This window comes from Dipodomys spectabilis, unplaced genomic scaffold (assembly GCF_019054845.1).
Source record: "Dipodomys spectabilis isolate Male_0828 unplaced genomic scaffold, ASM1905484v1 ptg000136l, whole genome shotgun sequence".
NCBI classification, from domain to species: domain Eukaryota; kingdom Metazoa; phylum Chordata; class Mammalia; order Rodentia; family Heteromyidae; genus Dipodomys; species Dipodomys spectabilis.
In genome coordinates, this window is record NW_024870813.1 from 13,020,536 (window position 1) to 13,041,735 (window position 21,200).

The window sequence follows — 21,200 nt, forward strand, 5'->3', positions numbered from 1 at the left end:
AAAGGCCTCTTCCTGTTGTAGTCTTGATGGCATTTATCTTTTAAGAGCTGGGGCTGGGAAGGTGGCTCAGTGGTAGAGCGCTTGCCTTGCATGCATGAGGCCCTGGGTTCGATTCCTCAGCACCACATAAGCAAAAAGAAAAAAGCCGGAAGTGGTGCTGTGGCTCAAGTGGTAGAGCGTTAGCCTTGAGCTGAAGAGCTGAGGGATAGCAGCCAGGCCCAGAGTTCAGGCCCCACAACTGGACCATAAAAAAAAAACACCAAAAACCAAAACAAAACAAAGAATTTACGTAGCTGGATGCTGGTAGCTCATGACTATAATCTGAGCTACTCAGGAGACAGATCTGAGAATCTAGGTTTGAAGGCAGCCTTGGCAGATAAACCTAAGAGACTCTTTTTTTTTTTTTGGGGGGGGGGGGGTCCGGTCGTGGGGCCTGAACTCTGGGCCTGGGCGCTGTCCCTCAGCTCTTCAGTTCAAGGCTAGCACTCTACCACTTGAGCCACAGCGCCACTTCCGGCTTTTTTTTCTTTTTGCTTATGTGGTGCTGAGGAATCGAACCCAGGGCCTCAGGCATGCAAGGCAAGCACTCTACCACTGAGCCACCTCCCCAGCCCCCAAACCTAAGAGACTCTTATTCTCCAAGCAACTACCTTGGAATGGAGGTGTCTCAAATGGTAGAGCTTCAGCCTTGAGCAAAAAAGCCAAGCGAGAGAGAGAGAGGCCCTGCATTCAAGCCCTAGTACTAGGAAAAGGGAAAAAAAGTACATTTGCAATTTAACAGAAAAATTTCACTTTATTTTTTGTCGGTTATGGGGCTTAAACTCAGGTCTTGAGCACTGTCCCTGAGCTCTCTCTCTTCAGCTCAAGGCTAGTGCTTTATCACTTTGAGCCACAGTGCCACATCCAGTTTTCTGGTGGTTAATTGGAGATAAGAGTGTCACAGACTTTCCTGCCCAGGCTAGCTTTGAGCTGCGATAGTCAGATCTCAGCCTCCTGAGTAGCCAGGATTATAGGTGTGAGCAACCAGTGCCTGGCAATAGGAAAATTTTAAAAAGTTCTTTGATTAAATAATATTTTGTAATTTAATGGTTAGTAAGTTATTGCTTGCTTTGCCTACTTTCCTGTCAATTTATACAAATCACTGTTTAATTATGAACCACTATGGTTTAAGTAAAGGCTAGTCATTAAGATTTGGTCTCCAGCCATGGAACTCTTTGTAGGGCCCAGGTGAAAGACACCTGGCTGTAGTGTAGCTGGTCCTTCAAGGAGGCACTGAGACCTTGGCCCCCTCTTCTTTTTTCCCAGGCCCTATGAGGTGAGCAGTTTGCTCTACTCTGAGTTCCCGCCAGGAAATTCTGCCTCACCACAGCCCAAAGCAATAGAGCATGGACTGTAACCTCCAGAGGTGGAGGTTTGATGATCTCAGATATTTTGGGAAGAGATCTTTTTCTCAGTTTGTGAGAATTTTTTGAGGGGTTGGAGATTGACTGCTAAACTAGTAGCTAGGATTAAAGGTGTGAGCCCTTGGTGCCTGGCCAGAAGTTTCAAATTTTTTGTGTGTGCTGAAATTTAGGGGTTTTTTGTTGTTGTTGTTGTTGTTGTTGTTGGTCGTGGGGCTTGAACTCTGGGCCTGAGCGCTGTCCCTCAGCTCTTCAGCTCAAGGCGAGCGCTCTACCAATTGAGCTACAGTACCACTTCCGATTTTCTAGTGGTTTGTTGGAGATAAGAGTCTCACAAACTTTCCTGCCCGGGCTGGCTTTGAACTGCAATCCTCATATCTCAGCCTCCTGAGTAGCTAGGATTACAGGCATGAGCCACCGGTGCCTGGCTGAAATTTAGTATTTTTATGAGTTGTTCTTTTTTATGTCTAGAACCTTCTTATACAGAAATTAGATAAATACTATCATTCTTATCCTTATTCTTCTTTCATTTTCCAGTGTTTTTTGTTCTTACATTTTCTTTAGATATCCCTGAGTTTTATTTTGGTGTCGGATATGGGCTGAATCTATACCAAATATTTGATTATATGATCTGCGTGTACTTATATAATCTAACATAACAGATATCAAAAGTTTTTGCTTAATCATATTCTTTAATTTACCAGTATTGATTTCTAGGCTACTTGTGCCCATTCTATATCACTCATTTAAAATACCTAGCTTTGTACTATGTTTCTACTACCTACAACAACTAGCCTAGGTTTGTTATAGTTTTAAACACTTCAAGCTGGCTTCAAAACTACCACACCTGGCTTTATTTTTTTCAAAATTTATTTTTTCTGGTTAGCCTTTTGAGCCACTCCTACTCTAAAGTTTGATTAGGTTGGGAATCACATTGATCTCATTTTTTTTTCCAGTGCTGGGGCTTGAACTCAGGGCCTCAGCACTGTCCCTGAGCTTCTTTTGCTCAAGGCTAGCACTCTACCATTTGAGCCACAGCGCCACTTCTGACTTTTTTGTTTATGTAATACTGAGGAATCGAACTCAGGGCTTCATGCACACTAGGCAAGCACTCTACCGCAAAGCCACACTCCCAACCCACATTGATCTCATTTTGATTAGAACAGGTCGTCTTTGCATCCAGGAACATGGATAGAAGGTACTTGCACATCTTCTTTTGCATGTAGTACACTAAGGCTCAGAGGAAGGAGTGGGCAGTGGGGCATGAAGCACTTCAGTGCTCTCTCAATCACACAGCTGCCTAACTGTCCCTGGAAGAGAATTCTGCTTCTACCTGGGTCTCCACCCATCCTCAACTAACCCTTGGTGGGTGCAGGAGGCATGGCCTAGAGCCTGGTGCTTCCTACCTGGTGGACAATTCTCCAGCAAGTGGACGGTGAGGGCAGCGGGGCTGAAGGTGGGCCAGTTGTCATTGTCATCCAAGATGGTGATGAGAAGGTGGGCTGAGCCATTGAGCAGCCCTATGTCCTCAGCCAGCAGCAGCAGTTCCAGGATGGGGGGTGAGAAGGCCTCCCGGTCAATGACGACACCTGACCTCACGCTCACCACGCCTGGCACCCCGTGCCACCAGCCGGGGAGAAGCATGGAAGGCAGAGAAGGTGTAAAAGACAGTGAGGGCCAACAGGGTGGAGACAGAGGAAGAGGGGAGCACATAGAAATGGGGAGCAAAGACGAACAGAAAGTAGCACAGTGACTTTCTTCTCCCAAGGCCTGACCACCCCATGTGTCTCTGGCGGCCCTCCACAGGGTCCTCTGCCATCCTCCAGTCCTGCCTGGGAAGAGTGACCTGCTCCACTGAGAGATGGACTTCCCTGTTGGTACCTGTCACCAGATTGGCCATCTGTCTAGAACCAGACTGATGTGACATGCCCCTAGGGAGGACAAGGAAGCTGCTTTGGCTATTTCCAGCCAGGCAGGAACCTGATGTTGTGGCCTGAGCTTGGGAGATGATAGGAGTCATCTGGGACTCTCTGCTTTATTGGAGAGTCTGGGCATCAACAGGTCCTTTGGATTATCTCCAAGCTTCTTCCTGGGGCTGCTGACTGCCCTACTCCAGCTGCAGTATGGGAATGGGGGCTGTGAGAACTGGGGTTCCCAGGAAAGCCTGGATCCTAGACTGATGAGGAACCCTTGACCAAGCTGGGGCCCAGGCTCACCCCAGAGCCAGGCTAGAGCAGAGGCCTTACCCGTGCTGTTGTGGATGTCAAAGAGGCCACTGTGGGTACCCAGCAGTTGGTAGGTGACCACGGCATATACATCCTCGTCCGCATCCAGGGCCAGGATGGGCCCATTGAGCATGGTGAGGGGGGTCCCTGGGCCAGGGGGAGAGGAGTCACCACAGGCCAAGCCGGCCCCTGCCCTCCCCCCTCCCTGTCCCTATCCCTGTGAGCCATGGCTGAGGATGGATGAGAGGGAAGGGAGGTGAGGCGGGCAGATGGGCAGGATAGGGAGGCCCCGGGGCGGGCCTGCGGCAGCCTTGGCAGACTGAACGCAGATGCCTGGGAGCGGCCTCAAAGCCCTGCTGGGGAGAAAACACAAGAGTGGTGAGCAAGCCCCTGGCCTGCCTGGAGCCACACCTGCTTCCCAGCAGCCTTTGAGGCTGGCCACTCCTCAGGAGGGTCTGGGGGCTCCTTGGTATCCCACCCCCGCCCCATGTTGGTCCTATCTGTCCACATGTGTGTACTGCAATGCACTAGCTACAGTGTCTGACCACATATGGCTAGGAGCCCACTGGTGGTGCATGGGCCCATGTGTCCATCATCCTGTACCAAGGAAACACACACAATCCTGTGGCTCTCCTGGATGTGTTTGTCTGCCTTTGCAGGAAGTGGGCACATGTACCGAGAGGATGCCAAGTGGGCATACAGGGCCCATTGTATCTATGCATGAGTATAACCCATGCTATGGACATGTGCCGACATGGGCAGAGGCAAGTAGGGAAAGCACTGCCCTTCCAATGAGCCTTGATCTTAGCTCATTCTTTTACACTTAGAATCTGAGCTTGCGGCTGGGGAGGTTGAGGACTGGAGGTTAGGAGAGATTGTATTAAAGGGCAGGTGCTGTCCCTTTGAAGAGAGACAAGGCTGACCAATATATAATGGCTACCCAGAATCCCTACCTCCTTCTCCAAGAGCTCCCACCCAATGGGGTTGGGGGAGCATGGAGGGAGGAGTGGGCTCTGCCCATCCTGGATAGTCCTTCTACCCTGAATGCCCTATTTATTCATTTATTTTTAATGTATTTTTTCTGCCAGTACTGGGGCTTGAACTCAGGGCCTGGGCACTGTTCCTTAGCTATTTTTTTTCTCTTGGCTCAAGGATGGCACTCTATCACTTGAGCCATAGTTCTACTTCCAGATTTTTGGTGGTTACAGATTAAAAAGTCTCACAGACTTTCCTGCCCAGGCTCGCTTTGAACCACAGATCTTAGCCTCCTGAGTAGCTAGGATTATAGGCATGAGGTACTGATGTTTGGTTTGAATGCCCTCTTGAGGGCATTAGGTTGCTCTCTCCAATGACCATAATAATCTCATCCAGACCTGCTGCCTTGTCAGTAGTCCCTCAGAGCTGTGCCCTCCCCTGAGACACTACGGCACACCCACTGGGGGCTACATTCAGCTATACTACCAGGTCCACAGGACCTCCTTAGTGCCCAAGGCTCCAGCAGTGCCTGACCATGGCGGCCATGGCTTGGGTAGGTGCAGTACCTACCTGCAGGAGAGTTCTCCATCACCTCTGCCTGGTAGGTGCCCTCTGTGAAGAGGGGATGGTTGTCATTCTCATCCAAGAGAGAGACCCACAGCAAGTCAAAGTCCTGTGAGGGGCAGAATGAGGACAGGTTGTAGGCTGTGCTCCAGCCAAGGGCCCCAGGAAGAGGGCTGAAAAGTAAGGACTCAGGGAACAGGCAGATGATTAAAAAAAAAAAAAAAAGCCCACTCTAGAGGTCCAGAGATGTGGGTTCAAACCCCTCATTGAGTGACCTTAGGCAAATAATCTCATCTGGGCCTTGATTTTCCAATCTGACATATGGCTCTTTTTCAGTGCTGTGGATGATACCTAGGGCCTTGTGTATGCTAGCCAAGCACTCTACCATGGCATGGCACAAGCCAGGAACAAGTAGGAACTTTAATTCTTTCAGGGAGTGGTATGAAGATAAATAGATGAGGTATTTTACTGTGTTGTACCTTCTGGTAAGGAATTCAGGAAGGCAAGTTCTAGGTAGGTGTATGTGTATGTGTGTGTGTGTGTGTGTGTGTGTGTGTGTGTGCTACTAGGCTTGAACTCATGGCTTGGGTGCTGTCCCTGAGCTCAAGGCTAGTGGTCTACCACTTGAACCACAGCTCAAGCTTCTGGCTTTTTGGTGGTTATTTGGATGAGAGTCAGCCCAGGATGACTTTGAACCTTGATCCTCAGATCTCAGCCTCCTGAGTAGCTAGGATCACAGGCGTGAGCCACTGGTGCCCAGCCTAAGTTATAGTTTTTTTTGTGTGTGTGGTCAGTACTGAGGTTTGAACTCAGGGCCTTGCACTTTTTGAGGCAGGTGTTGTACTACTTGAGCTACACACTCAGCCTACAAATCCTGTCTGACACCCATCAGAGTCCATCCAACACATAGTGCTTTATTTCCCACTGCTTGTGACTCCTGGAATGAAAGGAGTGCTATCTCACAGATGTGGGAGCATGAGTGATGTCTGGTCCACAGCCATGACAGTGAGTCAGCTCCAGCCTCCCTGTTCCCATAACTCATAACTGGGGGTATGGGGGTAGGTAGAAGACCAAGAAAGAGAAGAGGCAGGGAGGAGGGAGGAAGCTGAGGAGTACCGAGTGAGAGAGGCCATGCATATGACACCTTTAGCCTGAAGAAGGTTATAGATGAGGAAACTGAGGCCCTGAGAGAGCACTGTTTGGGCTGAGCCACTCAGCTAGAGTAGAGCCGAGGGGAGCAGGCCCAAGGACTCCTGGGCAGGGCTCTGCACTCTGACCTCATAGCAGGTGAGAGCATGCCTATCCTACCCAGGAAGGGAGTTTGTCAGGCAACATCTATTTGTTGCCTTTCAGTAAACTTCTTTTGGCTGGTCTTTCAAGGACAATATAGTCCTTATAGGACTTGAAAGTGCAGTGTGACCGTAAAACAGGCACTTCTGGGCACATGCCCATGGTTTCAGGGGGAAAGAAAATAATAGATGGCATTTATGGATCACTTGTCATGGGCCAGGCACTGTGCTGAGGACATTACATATATGGCTTTCATAGGCTTCACAAGTCTGGGTGGGTGCAGTAATTTTGCGAAGAGAAAAATGGAAGCTCAGAGAAGTTAGTTTGCCAAAGCCACACACCTAAAGACAGGTAGAACTGGGATTTGAACCCAGCACTTTCTGAGTGCAAAGCCTGTGCATGTAAGCCCTAGGGTTGCCACCTGGGGGAGAGTGGTACCCACAGGGCCCTCCTAGCTTACCCTCCTGGCTATGCGGGGGTTCTCCGGGTTGTCCTTCACAGAAACGGTCAGCTTGTAGTCTGGGGTCCTCTCGCGGTCCAGGGGCCGGTTCACAGTTACCACCCCTGTCTGGGATGCACATGGCTGGTGAGCCAAGTGGCACCTGTTCCCCACTGTGGGCTCTGGTCCCACGCTCTGCAGCTCCCCAAACTGCCTGAGAGATGAGAGCTATAGAGGTGTGGTAGAGTCTTGCCAGTGGGTCACTGATGCTAGGTTTAGCTGCCCCCAAAGGATGAGGCAAACATGGACACTCCAGGAGGTCACTCCAAGGGGCTTTGATGTAACCAAGTAACCAGAGGCTTGGGCCCCATCTCTGCCCAAGACAAACCTCAAGCAGGATGGTGGGGGGACTTCCACATGGATACTTTTAAGCACCACGGATTTGGGCTGAGCATAGGCTAACCCACCTTTTCTTCAGTCACCATAACTGTGCTTTTACTTAGCTGGAGGTCTTGTTGACAGTTAACTAATTAAGCTGTAATCAGCTGCCTTCTATCGACTAAGCTTCAGTCAATTAAGTTGTTTTTCTGTCTCATTTGTTTAATTACTGCTCATGAGTCAAGTTGGTAGGTCTCTAGAACCTGCCAGTTTGTGAATTTTTTTTTTTAGACAAGGTCTGGGTTACATAACCAGATCTTGGCCTAGAGCTCAAGATCCTTTTGCTTCTTGAGTGCTGGGATTCAAAGGATGCTTTACCATATCTGGCTGTTTCATACTTCGGTTACATCTTTCTTCAAACTCTACTTGTTATAATTGGTCTAAGGAATTCTTCCTTTAACCTGGGTCATTGGGGAAACTCCAAGATTTCACACTTAGCACAGAGATTTCCTCATCCCAATCAAGGAACTAGAACTGAGAATTTGAACAACAGCAGTTGAAAACCTTCCAGGGAAGCTGGGTGTGGTAGTACGTGCCTGTAATCCTGGTTCTCCGGAGACTGAGCTACATAACAAGAGCCTATCTTAAAGAAAAACAGCTTGTAGGGCAGGGGCCTGCTTCCTTTAGGGAGAGAGTCTGGGGCCATGGGCACGGCCTACCGTGGCATTGATGGAGAAGGCCCGCTCCCGGTTGCCTGCAGTGATGTTAAAGGTAAGGAGAGCATTGCAGCCACTGTCGGCATCACTGGCCAGGACATGAGCAACAAAGCTGGAGACTGGGCTGTTCTCACTGATGGTGACGTTCAGAGGCAGGTTCAGCAGCACCGGGTCATTGTCATTGATGTCCAGCACCCGTATTCCCACCAGCATCTGGGGGTAGCCAGAGGAGTAGGGGGTAACAGGGAGGAAGAGGGAAAATGATGGGGAGACAGAAAAGGGCAGCAAAGGTATGGAAGGAGGGAAGGCACAAGTAGTCATGGAAAAATAGGAAGAAAAACATCAAAGGAAGGCAAGCCAAACAAGAGAAATGTGGAGGACGGAGCGCTGCAGGGGTAAGGGTGGAGGGAGAGGGCTGGGGCTGGAGCAGAGGGCTGGTGGGAAGGGCTTATGTGGAGGATGCTGTTGGGGTGTACTTTGAGGAGCCATGCTGTCAGGCCCATGCCGGCCTTCAGCAAGGAGTCTGAGAGGCAGCTGGTGGCTTCTCTGGGCTGAGGGGGGCAGTGTTTCCAGGACTCACTGTGGAGCTGAGTGGGGGCACTCCCCTGTCGCGGGCACAGATGGTCAGGTTGTAGAAGGCAGTTGTCTCCCGGTCCAGCTCCACATCTCTGCGGACCCGCAGCACCCCTTCCACGGGTGAGATCATGAATTCCCCTGAGAGCCATCAGGACATAGGACAGTCAGGAATGGAGGAGACTGGGGAGTCTGGCCTCCTCCTTCCTCCAGCGAGGTGACCTTGCTGGGTCTGGGGATAGCCTCCCATGCCACCCCACCCCCACTATTCTCTCCAAGGGCAACAGATAAGTACCAGGGTGTGATGTAGTTATGCCCCCATGTGCCTACACTTCCGGATCAATCAGTGTCACTTCCCAGGCCATGGGACAGGCCAACATCTGACTCTCCAGATACATCCCTTATATTGAAAGTGGGCTCCCTCTCCTTATGAGCTCACTCTTAATCACTGGGAACCAGAAACTGATTAACTATGGCGGCAGATGATGCTTCATGTAAGATGCCATCTCTGCTAAATGTTGTGTCTTGTAAGAAAAGAATGATTTGCAAGTAAAGCCTAATGCCAGATGCCAGTGGCTCACGCCTGTAATCTTAGCTACTCAGGAGGCTGAGATCTGAGGATCATGGTTCAAAGCCAGCTTGGGCAGGAAAGTCTGTGAGACTCTTATCTCCAACAAACAACCAAAAAAGCTGGGAGTGGGAGTGTGGCTCAAGTGGCAGAGCATTAGCCTTGAGTGAAAAAGCTAAGGGACTGTGCCCAGACAGGGGTTCAAGCCCTAGGATCAATACACAGACACATAAAGACAAATCCTAATGTCAAGGAATGGCATGCTGTGGTGAGCTCCAGGCCCCAGGTGGATCAATGAGGGGTGCTTGTTGAGCCCACCCCAATATGGAGCTGTCCTTCTTCTGAGCTTGCTCTCCTTTTCTTTTCTCTTTCTTCTCTCTCTTTTTCTGCTAGTACTAGGACTTGAACTCAAGACCTCATGTTCTTACTTTTTTTTTTTTTTTTGCCAGTCCTGGGGCTTGAACTCAGGGCCCGGGCACTGTCCCTGAGCTTCTTTTGCTCAAGGCTAGCACTCTACCACTTGAGCCATAGCACCACTTTCGGCTTTTTCTGTGTATGTGGTACTGAGGAATTGAACCCAGAGCTTCATGCATGCTAGGCAAACACTATACCACTAAGCCACATTCCCAGCCCCTCCTTGCTTTTTTAAAAAATAAACAACAACAACGCCCCAAAAAAAATCTCAAGGCTGGCTCTCTACCACCTGAGTCACATCTCTACTTTCCTGCTCTTCGGCTGGTTAATTGGAGATAAGAGTCTCATGGATTTGTCTGCCCAGGCTGGCGTACAAACCTCAGATCTCAGCCTCCCAAATAGCTAGAATTACAGGTATGAGCCCTTAATACCCAGCTCCACTGGTTCCTGGTTCCTGGGCTCAGCTTTCATCTGCACCTGACTAAGAGGTTGGATGTCAGTGTCTCCAGCTGAAGCTGTGTCCTTTAGAAGATGGAGCCAGATGCAGAAGAGAGGGACAGTTTGTCCATACTTCAATAAAACTGAGATTTGGACCCTGGGCCCTGGACCTCAGCCTACTATATCTCTCAGGACTGGAGTTTTTTTTTTTTTTGGTTATGGGGCTTGAACTCTGGGCCTGGGCATTGTCTCTCAGCTCTTCAGCTCAAGGCTAGCACTCTACCACTTGAGCCACAGCACCACTTGTAGCTTTTTCTGCTTATGTGGTGCTGAGGAATCAAGCCCAGGGCCTCATGCATGCAAGGCAAGAACTCTACCACTGAGCCACCAGGACTGGAGTTTTTTTTTTAGACATTGCTTCTTTTATGGAGTGCAAACAAGAAGGGGTAAAGGAAGCCAGGGGGCAGGTAGAAGCCCGGCTGGAGCAGAGAGGATGGGGCTGGGGATGAGTAAAGATAAAAGGAAGATCAGGTTCTCTCCCAGAGCTGAATTGGGGAGAAAGTTACTTTTTCTCTTTTCCTCTTGACATTTAGGGGACAGTCCTGGGGTGGAGCACTAACTTGCTTATGGACACACAGCACATAAACTCAGCAAAGACAACTTTTCTGCCTGTCTCTCACTTCCTCTGCCTCCAGAGCCTACAACTCCTTGACCAGACCAAAACAGCCCCTTCATTCTCCATCCACAGCTGGGATTTCCCACCTGATCTTTCACTCCCAGACTGCTTCCAGCCTGGAGGGGCGGAAGCTGTCCTCAGCAGGATTTCCTGAGCCGCCTCCCCTCCCCCCCCCCCACCCCCCCCCCCCCCCCCCACACACACACTGCTGCTCCAAGGTCTCCAAAGAACTGGGGATTCCCTTTCTAGACATTTCCTAGCCCAGTGCAGGTCCTATAGGAGCCAGTAGGTGGCCTCCTGCCCTCCCAGGCCAGGGGAAATGCAATCACATCCCTTGGAAGGTTCAGAGAAGCAGGCCACAGGGATTGGGCCAAGCTGGACCTCTGCAAGGTCAGCTGGGAGATTGGGAGTGGCCTCTGGCCACCACAATGCAAATCAGCCTTCTCAGTAGTGTCAAAAACATCCCCCACTTTATTGTGATAGGAGGCTAAAACCATAGGCTTTCCATCCAGTCCTGTCCAAGTCTGTGGGCAGATCGTTCATCAGCCCTGCCTTGTTGTTCCCATTGGGAAAATGGGCCCCTGTGCAGTACTAAAGCCTGGTTGACCTGTGTATGCTGATCCACAGCTACTCTTACTATGATAGGGATTCCTGAAGATGCTCTGGAGCCCTGTAAGGAAACCTGGAGATTTGAGGGAGGAGGAGGTACAGGAAAGGGGCCCCAAAGTGAGTCAGGGCAGAGGGGACAGCTGACGTCCTGAGAAAGAGGGCAGACAGCAGAGGCTCAGTGTGTACGGTGGAAGTGGTTTTGTTTTTGTTTTCCTTTTCAGGGCCTTAATTGCTGATCAGCCCAAGTTTTATGCTTGCTTCTGGGCCTTCCCCATTTCTCCTAGGTCTCTCATGGTTTTCAGTTTTTCTATGCTGACCCTGCACTTCCCCCTCCACCTGTCTCCAGCCCAGACCTTTCTCTGGCATTCCAAGCTTTACAACCTCCTACCTGCATCTCAAACTGAGCTCCCCTGCAGCCATACCTGCTCTGCCTGCCATCTCCAACTTGCTCAGGCCCAACCCCAACTTCCTCTCTCACACCCCATATCCAATCAAACAGCACAGCCCAGTGAAATATGCCAGAAATATGCCATTTCTTTCTCATCACCTTCACTGCCTCTAGGCTGGTCCCAACTTCCCCACTGTCAGCCTGAATGTTTGCAGCTGACTCCTAGATAGCCTCCCTGCTCCCGTTCCTCCCCCGCACGTCATGGTCTGCTTCAAGCCCAGGAATCAGAGGGGTTCCCTTAAAATGTGAGTAAAATTATGTCCCTTCCCTGTGGTATCCAGCTCACTCAGTAAAAGCCAAATCTTCCCAAAGAAGCCTCAATGTTGGACACTGATCCTCTCACTTTGTCTCTTCCTCCTCATTTTTTCTCAATTTCATTCCAGACACAAGGTGGTTTGGTTTCTGTAAGAGCTTATAGACACACACCTTTGCACTTGCGGTTGCCTCTGTCTGGGATGCTCTTCCCCACAAGTCCATTTGACCCATTTCTTACCTTACTCAGATCTTTGCTCACATACTACCTCATTAGACAGGTCTTCTCAGGACACCTTATCTAAAATCCCTAATCACTCTGGCACTCGGCACCCTCCACTCCTGTTTGATTTTTACTGGTCTCCACAGCACCCAGTACCTCTCCAAATACAAAACTACCTATGTAATCAGTTAGTTCACTGACATTCTATATGGTGGGATGGGTGTTTGTTCCATGTCCCCCAGACCTGGCTAGTACAAGTAGCTGTTGAAGGATCAATTAAATATCAGGATGGTCCCAAAAGATTTGCTTTGTTTTTTTATCTGCATGATGTGAGTGGCTCTCACAATCCCCATTACTCCCTGTTGTCATCCCAATGCCTCCTGCTTGTCCCTGATTCTCCAGGCTTTCAGGATATCCACTCCATGGGGAAGAGTTACAGTGACCTGGAAAAGCGCTCTCCAGTCCAGGCATACACATTCTGACCTCTGACTAATGAGAGCGGCTGTGACACTGGTGAAGGCTGATAGTGGATGATGCAGAGATGCACCCCGCACATGGGGTGCTGAGGATGTGTTATTTCCTCAGCCCTGGGCCTTTTCTCATAGGCTCTGTAACTCTCTAAGACCAACAGCCTCAGCTCCACACCTTACAGTGTGCTCCCTATTTCCTTTGAAAAAAGAGGTGTTCTGCCCAATAGCACCATATGGACAGGGAGCCTGAGGCACAGAGAGGAATAGATAAGAAAACCCACAGGACTCACTACCTGGAGACCCACTTCCCTGCTTCTGAGTGGGGTGGAAAAAGGCCCTTCCATGGGCTGTCCCTGCCTGTCAGCCCTCCCCACCTCCCCAAAACAGACCACACTCACCCAGAGGGTCGCCGTCCACTATGCTGTATTCCACCTGCCCATTGGGGCCTGAATCCTGGTCATGGGCCAGGAAGGTCCACACCCTGGGCCCTGGCTGGCCCTCGGTGACGTCAAATGGCCCTTCGTAGTCCCGGGGGAAGGTGGGCACATTGTCATTGATGTCATTCACATTCACAAGTACCTGAGATGATGGACAGGCTTAGCAGGGGCCTCCCTGGGCTGGGCCCAGTCACTGGACCTGATAATATTATCTCCTAGGGCTCATGTAAGAACTGAATGGGAGCCAGGTGCTGGTGGCTCAAGCCTGTAATCTTAGGTAATCAGGAGGCTGAGATCTGAGGATTGAGGTTCAAAGCCAGCCCAGGCAGGAAAGCCCGTGAGACTCTTATCTCCAATTAGCCACCAAAAATACTGGAAGTGGCATTGTGGCTAGAGCACTCACTTTGAGCTGAAGAGCTCAGGGACAGCATCCAGGACCAGGGTTCAAGCCCCATGACCACTACCACCACCAGCAACAAAAAGCTGGATGGGGGTCACAGTCATAGGAGAACATGTCTGTGTGTGTGTGTGTGTGTGTGTGTGTGTGTGTGTGTGTGTGTGCGCCAGTACTAGGCTTTAACTCAGGGCCTCTATCATTTGGCTTTTTTTCTTAACAATTATCTTTAAGTTGTACAAAGGAGTTATCATTCTCTCACTTGGCTTTTTCACTCAAGGCTGGCATGCAACCAATTGAGCCACACCTCCACTTCCAGCTTTTTGCTGGTTAATTGGAGCTAAGAGTATTCTAAGACTTTTCTGCTGAGGCTGGCTTTGATCCTCTAGCCTCAACTTTCAGCTTCCTGAGTAGCTAGAATTACAGTTGTGAGTCACTTCTACCCAGCCAGGAGGACATTGTGTACATGTGTGTGTGTGTGTGTGTGTGTGTGTGTGTGTGTGTGTGTGCGCATGCATGTGCATGCTCCTGAATATGTGCATGCACATGCATAACAGTACTGGGGCTTGAATTCAGGGCCTTAAACTCTGAGATTTTTTTTTTTGGGGGGGGGGGGTCTGGTCGTAGGGCCTGAACTCTGGGCCTGGGCGCTGTCCCTCAGCTCTTCAGCTCAAGGCTAGTGCTCTACCACTTGAGCCACAGCACCACCTCCAGCTTTTTTCTTTTTGCTTATGTGGTGCTGAGGAATCGAACCCAGGGCCTCATGCATGCAAGGCAAGCACTCTACCTCTGAGCCACCTTCCCAGCCCCCAAACTCTGAGATTTTTAATTAGCAGCTGGCATTCTACCACTTGAGCCAGGCCTCCAATCTGTTTTTGCTGGTCAACTAGAGAGTCTTGAGGACTTTCTTGCCTGGGTTAACTCAATCCTCAGAATTAAACTTCCTGCATAGCTAGGATTATAGGTATAAATTACTGGTGCCAGGTCAGGAGGGCATTTTAAGAGTACATGTGGGCCAGGTGCTGATGGCTCATGCCTGTAATCCTAGCTCAGAAGGCTGAGATCTGAGGATCATAGTTCAAAGCCAGCTGGGGCAGGAAAGTCCATGAGACTCTTATCTTCAATTAACCATCAGAAAACTGGAAGTAGAGCTATGGTTTAAAGTGATAGAGTGCTAGCCTTGAGCAAAAAAGCTCAGGGACAGTACTCAGAGGCCCTGAGTTCAAGCACCACGACCAACAAAAAGTGCATGTGGAAGAGTTATTGCTTAAATCTTCTGTGGGCATAAGATTAATAATACTCACACTATACTATGGACATTTTACATGGCCTCATTTGTTCCTTCCAGATTGTGAAACATGTTTTTAATCTCTCTTTTGTACACATATAAGAAAACTGAAGCTCTGGGCAATTAGGTGACTTGCCTAGGGTCACACAGAAAGGAAGTGAAAGAGCAGGGATCTGCTCCATGTTGGTAGTTCATGCTTTTCCCATGGAGAGGAGGAAGACAGGTGTTTTCACCTGTCTGACAGATACATCTAAACAAAAGGTTCAGTTATCCCCTCAAAGCCACACAGCCACTCTGGGTAAGCTGCTGAGAGCAGAGAAGTTTTGCATTAATCATTCCCCTCCCCTCTCCCACTGGAACCTTCTGGGCCTTCCACATGGAGGCTGAGTCCCACCTACCGTGGTGGTAGAGGTGAGGCGGTAGGACAAGATGGGGCACTGGTCGGTGGCAGTGACGATCAGGGTGTAGTGGCCATGGCTGATCTCATAGTCTAGCTCCTTGACAGCCCTGATGACACCCTGGGGGGGAAGGAGGACACCGAGGATGAGGGAAGGTAGGAGGGTGTTGAGGGGTGAGAGGTCTGGGGTACTCTGGTTTGCCTGTGAGGCAGCTTGCAGAGGAGGCCCTATCCATATAAGCTCTTCACCTCTCAGGTTCCTCCCAGGCTCCATCTTTGCTTCTCACCAACCCCTCAGAGAAGCTTCACCCTCCATTTGGACCCTCCTGCCAGCTGCTGACCGTGTGCCTGTCGATCTGGAAGGTGTTGATGATATTGCCCGCGACAATGGCATAGCTGATGGTGCCATTGGGCCCTTCATCCAAGTCCAAAGCCTGGATGGTGACAAGACTGGCGTTGACTGTAGCGGGGCCCTCATCTAGCACCACCTCATAATGAGGCTGCTGGAACACAGGAGCGTTGTCATTCTCATCCACGATGGTCACGTACACATGAGTGGTTGCCTGTAGAGAAATGCATGGTCAATATCTTGGTCAAGGGCTAGAGGAAGGGGGACCCAGATGGCTGTTCTCCTGGGCTGAATTCACTCAGTATTATCTAACAGAGGGTGGCAAAAGGAGAACTCACGGGATGGTAGAAAGTCACAGGCTCTCAGGGGAAGAAAGCACAGAGACTTCATCAAAACCAATGTAGGCAACTGCTTGTACTACCACTGTGGTCACCTCAACCCAGTGCTTACTAAATTTTGGGTCTCCTCCCAGACTGCAAGATGCAAGAATATAAGGCACTCAGTCTGACACAGCATTTAAACTTCACCCATTGTTTATGTAAATTAAAATAGAATATTTCCAGCCTTTTAAAGAGGGAGGACATTGAGTTTGAGCAATTTCATGGACAGTTTGTTGAGCCGTGAAAAACAAAGCCCACTGAAAATGACCTTCGTTATAAGAAATTTTTTAGTCCTATAGTTGGCCATCTCTAGAGATGCTTGGGCAATGTGAATGGCAAGTAACATTCATCCAATTAAAACTCAGCAGTCAACACTTAAGAACCAACGAGAGAAGGATGATATGGCGTTATGTAAGCTGAGTTGGCCACATGCTGGCTTTCCTGGTCCCTTGCTCTATCTTCTTCTACACCTTCCCTAACAGATCACCTTGCATGGGCTCCCTTGCTTTCTGCTTCAGGAAAGGCTGGAGAATGGGAGGAAATGACAAAGTTCAGAGTGGGAAGAGGGGAGGAGTGGACACTTGTCTCTGATTCTCATTGCAGTTCAGCTGGGGCTGCACTTTTCCTACCACTTTCTATAGCTCTCCCTGGACTCTAGTCACATCACCTCCTCTTCTTTCCCATTGGACATGTGATAGTAATAATATGACTATTTATTTATTTATTTGTTTGTTTGTTTATGTATTTATTTTGCTGAACTCAGTGCCTGGGCACTCTCTTAGCTTTTTGGTCAAGGCTAGCACTCTACCATTTGAACCATAGCTCCACTTCTAGCTTTTCAGTGGTTAGTTGGATATGAGTCTCAGGGACTTTTCTTTCTTTCTTTTTTTGCTGGTCATGGGACCTGAACTCTGGGCCTGGGCGCTGTCCCTCAGCTCTTCAGCTCAAGGCCAGCGCCCTACCATTTGAGCCACAGCATCACTTCCAGCTTTTTCTGCTTATGTGGTGATAAGGGCCTCATGCATGCAAGGCAAGCACTCTACCGCTGAGCCACCTTCCCAGCCCCTTAGGGACTTTTCTGCCCAAGCTGATTTTTGAACTGTCATCCTAAGACCCAGCTTCTTGAATAGCTAGGATTACAAGCATGTACCACTGGCACCTGGCTGTTACTGTGGTTACTCATCTCTGGGTGCTCAACTAACCCTCTCTGAACAGTCAAGTCATTAATGAGTGTACTGACTTTTCCTGCCTGGGGTGCAGACTACTTGCTATGGTTGAACATGGACTGTCCCCCACAGGTTGATGATGGAAGCTGGGTCCACAGCTGGGTCCACCACAGGCAGGTGGTGGAAACTTTGGGAGGGGTGTTTAGCTGGAGGAAGTGGTCACTGTGGGTGCATGTTGGTCTCTGGACACTTCCTTTCTCCTCCTGTTCACAATGAAGTGAGGAGCCCCTCTCCCCTACTACCATGTAGTTTTCTGTTCAAGTGCCTGGAACCAAGTGATCCTGGACAGACCATGAGCCAAAATAAATCTTTCCTCCATTCAGTTGTTCTCTGAGGTATTTTGGTTACAGCTATGCAAAAGTAACCAATGCATCACCATTATTAGTGAACTAGGTTATATATGCTGTAGGACTTTAGAGGTCATTGCTAAGGGCAGAGATGGAAATCATGTGTGCATAAGGCAGAATCCTGTCTCTACTTCTGGGACCATCTAGGGAGGGATGGACATATGGGCAGCAGGAAGTCTGTCACTGCCCCTGAGTGGGTGATGATTCCTGGAATCTACATGTAGCTCTGCTTTGGTCTTCAGGACCCAGTGTTGGGTGGCTGTTTCCAAAGTTGGCAAGACTGGCAGCTTTAAAATGGAGGTGTGTAGCTTTATACGTGTTATATCCCCTCTTTGGACTATTTCTGTCTGCTAACAAAGGATCTTCTTTGACTTCTAAAGTTTCTTTTAATTTACACATTCTGGAGTTCTGATCTGTTGTCTGTATTGAATCTTACCATTGTGAAGACAATCCTTTGGACCTTAGAATTTCTAAAAATCTCAAAATAGCAAGCATACCAGGAGAGAAAACGAGTTATTTCATCATTTCTCTGACTTTCTCACCCAGAGTAGAGAGGTAAATAGTGCTAAGTCTGAGGATCTGTTTGAACATGGAGTTTGGTCATGGAGCTTGAATTCAGGGCCTGGGCACTGTCCCTTAGCTTTATTGCTCAAGGCTGGCTCTCTACCACTTGAGCCACAGCTCCACTTCCAGCTTTGTGTGGTTAAGTGGAGATAAGACTTTATTACTCTGCCTAACTTTGAAGGGTGATCCTCAGATCTCAACCTCCTGAGTAGCTAGGATTATAAGGTGAGAGTTTCTGGTGCCTAGCTCAGTCTGAACTTTCATCTCAAGGATGAAATATCCTAGAAATGTGTCCTGTGGTCTGTTAGTTGACTGACTTCCCATTGTTTCCCATAATGGGCTTGTGTTCCATCTTCTGCATAGTTCTGGCTGCAGCTGTGAGCACCTGGGAAGAGCCCAGATTGAATCCTGCTGTGCCCCAAGACACCTGAGGGAGCACAGGAGTGCCATCTGCAGGCTTCCTCTAGGCCTACTGTCTCAAATAACAAAGACTCAAAGTGAGCTTAAACATCATGCAAGGGCTGGGAAGATGGCTTAGTGGTAGAGTGTTTGCCTAGCATGCATGAAGCCCTGGATTCTATTCCTTAGAACCACATAAACAGAAAAAGCTGGAAGTGGTGCTGTGGCTCAAGTGGCACAGTGCTAACTTTGAGCAAAAGAAGCTCAGGGACAGTCCCAGGCCTTGAGTTCAAGTCCCAGGACTGGCACTGAAAAAAAAAAAAAATCTGCAAGCTGCCAGGGCTTAGAGGAGGGATTCCAACAGACTTGCCCCTTGCATCCTTCTTGCCATGTGACCAGGCCTGGGCATGGGTGGGGACAGTGATCTGACCTCCTCGGATCTGGTCTCTGACCCAAGAGGAAGTCAGGCTTAATGACCTTTTTCCTGCCCTAATCTCTTCCTGCTTTACCCTAAGTTGGAGAAAGAGGCCCTGAGGTTGTTACTTTAGGACCACAGCTTGGGCAATGCTTATGTCTCACCCTGATGCAACCTCAGGGAGCTCAGTGTTGGGCAGCGCAGCAGGGGGAAGGAAGTAGAAGAGATGGGGGAGGTATTTAGAGTCTCAGGCTGGAGTGAACCCATTTCACTTCTGTGGAGGATGGCTGGGGTGGGCTTGTGTCTGCCTGACTTGGACCCTTCCCTAGTTAGATCACATGCTATGCCACTGTTGGACTCTGCCCACTGTTCTTCAGCTGAAAGTCACCTGTAGATCCCTGAGGGGCTACAACACCCCCTGGCAGCGTCAGCTGGGCTGGAGGACAACAGGCACAGTAGCAATGTCTCCCTCTCCTTCCACCCAAGTCCCTACTCTGGTCACTGCCAGTGCTCCATTCAGGAGCCCAGGCTCTCTCCCTCTCTGACTTGTCACACAGATGAATGACCACACTTGGTCTGTATCAGAGACTCTGAATCACAGAAGGAGGAGGCCACTCTCCCCCAAAACAAGCCTGGAAGGGCAGAAGACCCCTCAGGCAATGAACCAATTGTTTATACCACAGGCCCGGTAGGATAGCCAAAAGGAGTGTGATAGAAAAGACTGGAGGGGCCGCTAGGGAGGCCAGACATGCTGTAAGGGAAGGACTGGGTGGAGCCCTGAGGAATGACAAGAATTTAGATGAGAGCAGAGAGGAGATAGTCCCCGTGGTGCCGTCGTGGCTGGGCAGAAAGGCCTTAGAAGTGGGTGGGTGGAAGGGCAGGGCTGTATCTCAGTGGCAGAGGGCTTGCTTAAGATGCTTCTGTGTCCCATCACTAGCACCACCACTCCTCCCATCCCACAAGAGGGAAGGAGGAGAAGGAGGAGGAGAGGGAAGAGGAGGGACAAGGGGGAGGAGGAGGAGAAGAAAAGTGAGTTTGCAGATATCCAGACACCAGGGAGGCAGAGTGGGCAAAGCTGTGTATGTCCTGGTGTGGGGATGTGTCCAGCCTGCTGTGTGTGTTGTGTGTGTGTGTGTGTGCGCGCGCACGTGTGCACGTACATGCATGTGCATGTGTGCACTTGTTTAGCTCATTACCACTCTTGGATTTCATTACTGGATTCTGGCATTTGTTCATTACACAGCTGGAGCTAAGCCATGGAGGGCTGCAAGATATAGGGTACAAATTCTCATTCACCAGACTACTCCAGGGCAGGTGGGTGGGGGCTGACACAAGCCACTATAACCATGCACCAGGCTAAGTTAGACATAGACAGGACTCCTTGGGTCATGCAACCATAGCAACCTCCAAAAAAGTGGAGATGGCTTTACACCAGCCCTCGAGGGCAGCTGTCTGTGAGGACCCTGGCAGGCTCCCTGGTTTGCACGGAGCCCCGCCTGCGAGCGCCCTGGAGTTGCAGTACCGCCCCCAGCCCCCCGGGGGCGCTGCGGAGCCCCTGGAGTGGCCCGCCCACGGCGCTGCCGCGCTCGCTCTGCACTCGCTCCCGGTGGCCGAGTCCAGCCGGCTCCTTGCTCCGGGGTCCCTCGTGCCCTGTGTCCCCTCCGCCTCACCCGACGGCGACATGAATGTCCCGACCTCCGTCCTGGAGTCTGGAGGCCGGCGCTGGGGACCCCTGCTCCTCGCGTTTTTCCTGGCTGCGTCGCGAGGTGAGTTCCGAAGGTGGATGGGCGAGGGGCGCAGGGAGAGTGCAGGGAGAGCACAGCGGGATGGGGCCCGAGACACGCGAGGGAGGGAACGCTCTGATCCTTCCTCGATCTGCCCTGATCTCTGTCCCAAGGCTGGGATCTCCAGGCAGGGGGCAGAGGCGCCTCTGCCAAGTATCCTCACGCCATTGGGCACAGCTGCGCTCTGACAGCTGCTCAAGCAGTGGGCATGGCTGGCTCCTGGGGCCTGGATAACCCAGGGCACAAGCTGCCCCCGTAAGGCAGGAGAAGGACAGGCTGTAGAAAGCAGCGATCCCAACTTGACCGGGAGAAGTAGGAAAGTGTCAGTCATGGAAGGAATCAAAGGGAGGCAGGGCAAAAGTTGGAGGGCTTAGCCAGGTCAGAAAAGAGGGAGAGGGGAAGTGAGGATTAGAGGGAAAGGGGGAGACCGAGAACAAGCTGGGGCATCTGCAAGCAGTGTGTTATCTCTGCTCTGAAAGCAGGCCTGGGCCTGTGATAAGGAGGAGGGGTCCACACCCTGTTCACAGAGCCTTGGCTTGGATGCCCCCCCCCCTCCAAGATG

The 21,200-nt window shown here is 50.3% G+C and overlaps 2 protein-coding genes across 7 annotated transcripts in view; one reads left to right on the top strand and one right to left on the bottom strand.

Annotated features, from left to right (window-relative positions):
• The window catches only part of Cdh23 (cadherin related 23), a 322,925-nt gene that overhangs the window by 22,845 nt on the left and 278,880 nt on the right, over positions 1–21,200 (bottom strand). For all 4 annotated transcript variants that reach the window (XM_042690127.1, XM_042690128.1, XM_042690124.1 and 1 more), the window contains 9 exons: positions 15,516–15,737; positions 15,176–15,295; positions 13,057–13,237; positions 8,568–8,701; positions 7,991–8,200; positions 6,915–7,022; positions 5,171–5,273; positions 3,647–3,772; positions 2,807–3,010 (listed from right to left, as the gene is read on the bottom strand). In XM_042690127.1, the coding sequence (XP_042546061.1) occupies positions 2,807–3,010; positions 3,647–3,772; positions 5,171–5,273; positions 6,915–7,022; positions 7,991–8,200; positions 8,568–8,701; positions 13,057–13,237; positions 15,176–15,295; positions 15,516–15,737 (1,408 nt within the window). The remainder of the gene's footprint in view (positions 1–2,806; positions 3,011–3,646; positions 3,773–5,170; positions 5,274–6,914; positions 7,023–7,990; positions 8,201–8,567; positions 8,702–13,056; positions 13,238–15,175; positions 15,296–15,515; positions 15,738–21,200) is intronic.
• The window catches only part of Vsir (V-set immunoregulatory receptor), a 39,409-nt gene continuing 38,665 nt past the window's right edge, over positions 20,457–21,200 (top strand). For all 3 annotated transcript variants that reach the window (XR_006148984.1, XM_042690132.1, XM_042690133.1), the window contains exon 1: positions 20,457–20,620. Coding sequence is in view for 2 of the 3 variants with exons in the window: in XM_042690132.1 (XP_042546066.1) it covers positions 20,536–20,620 (85 nt within the window). In the remaining variant the exon portion in view is untranslated. The remainder of the gene's footprint in view (positions 20,621–21,200) is intronic.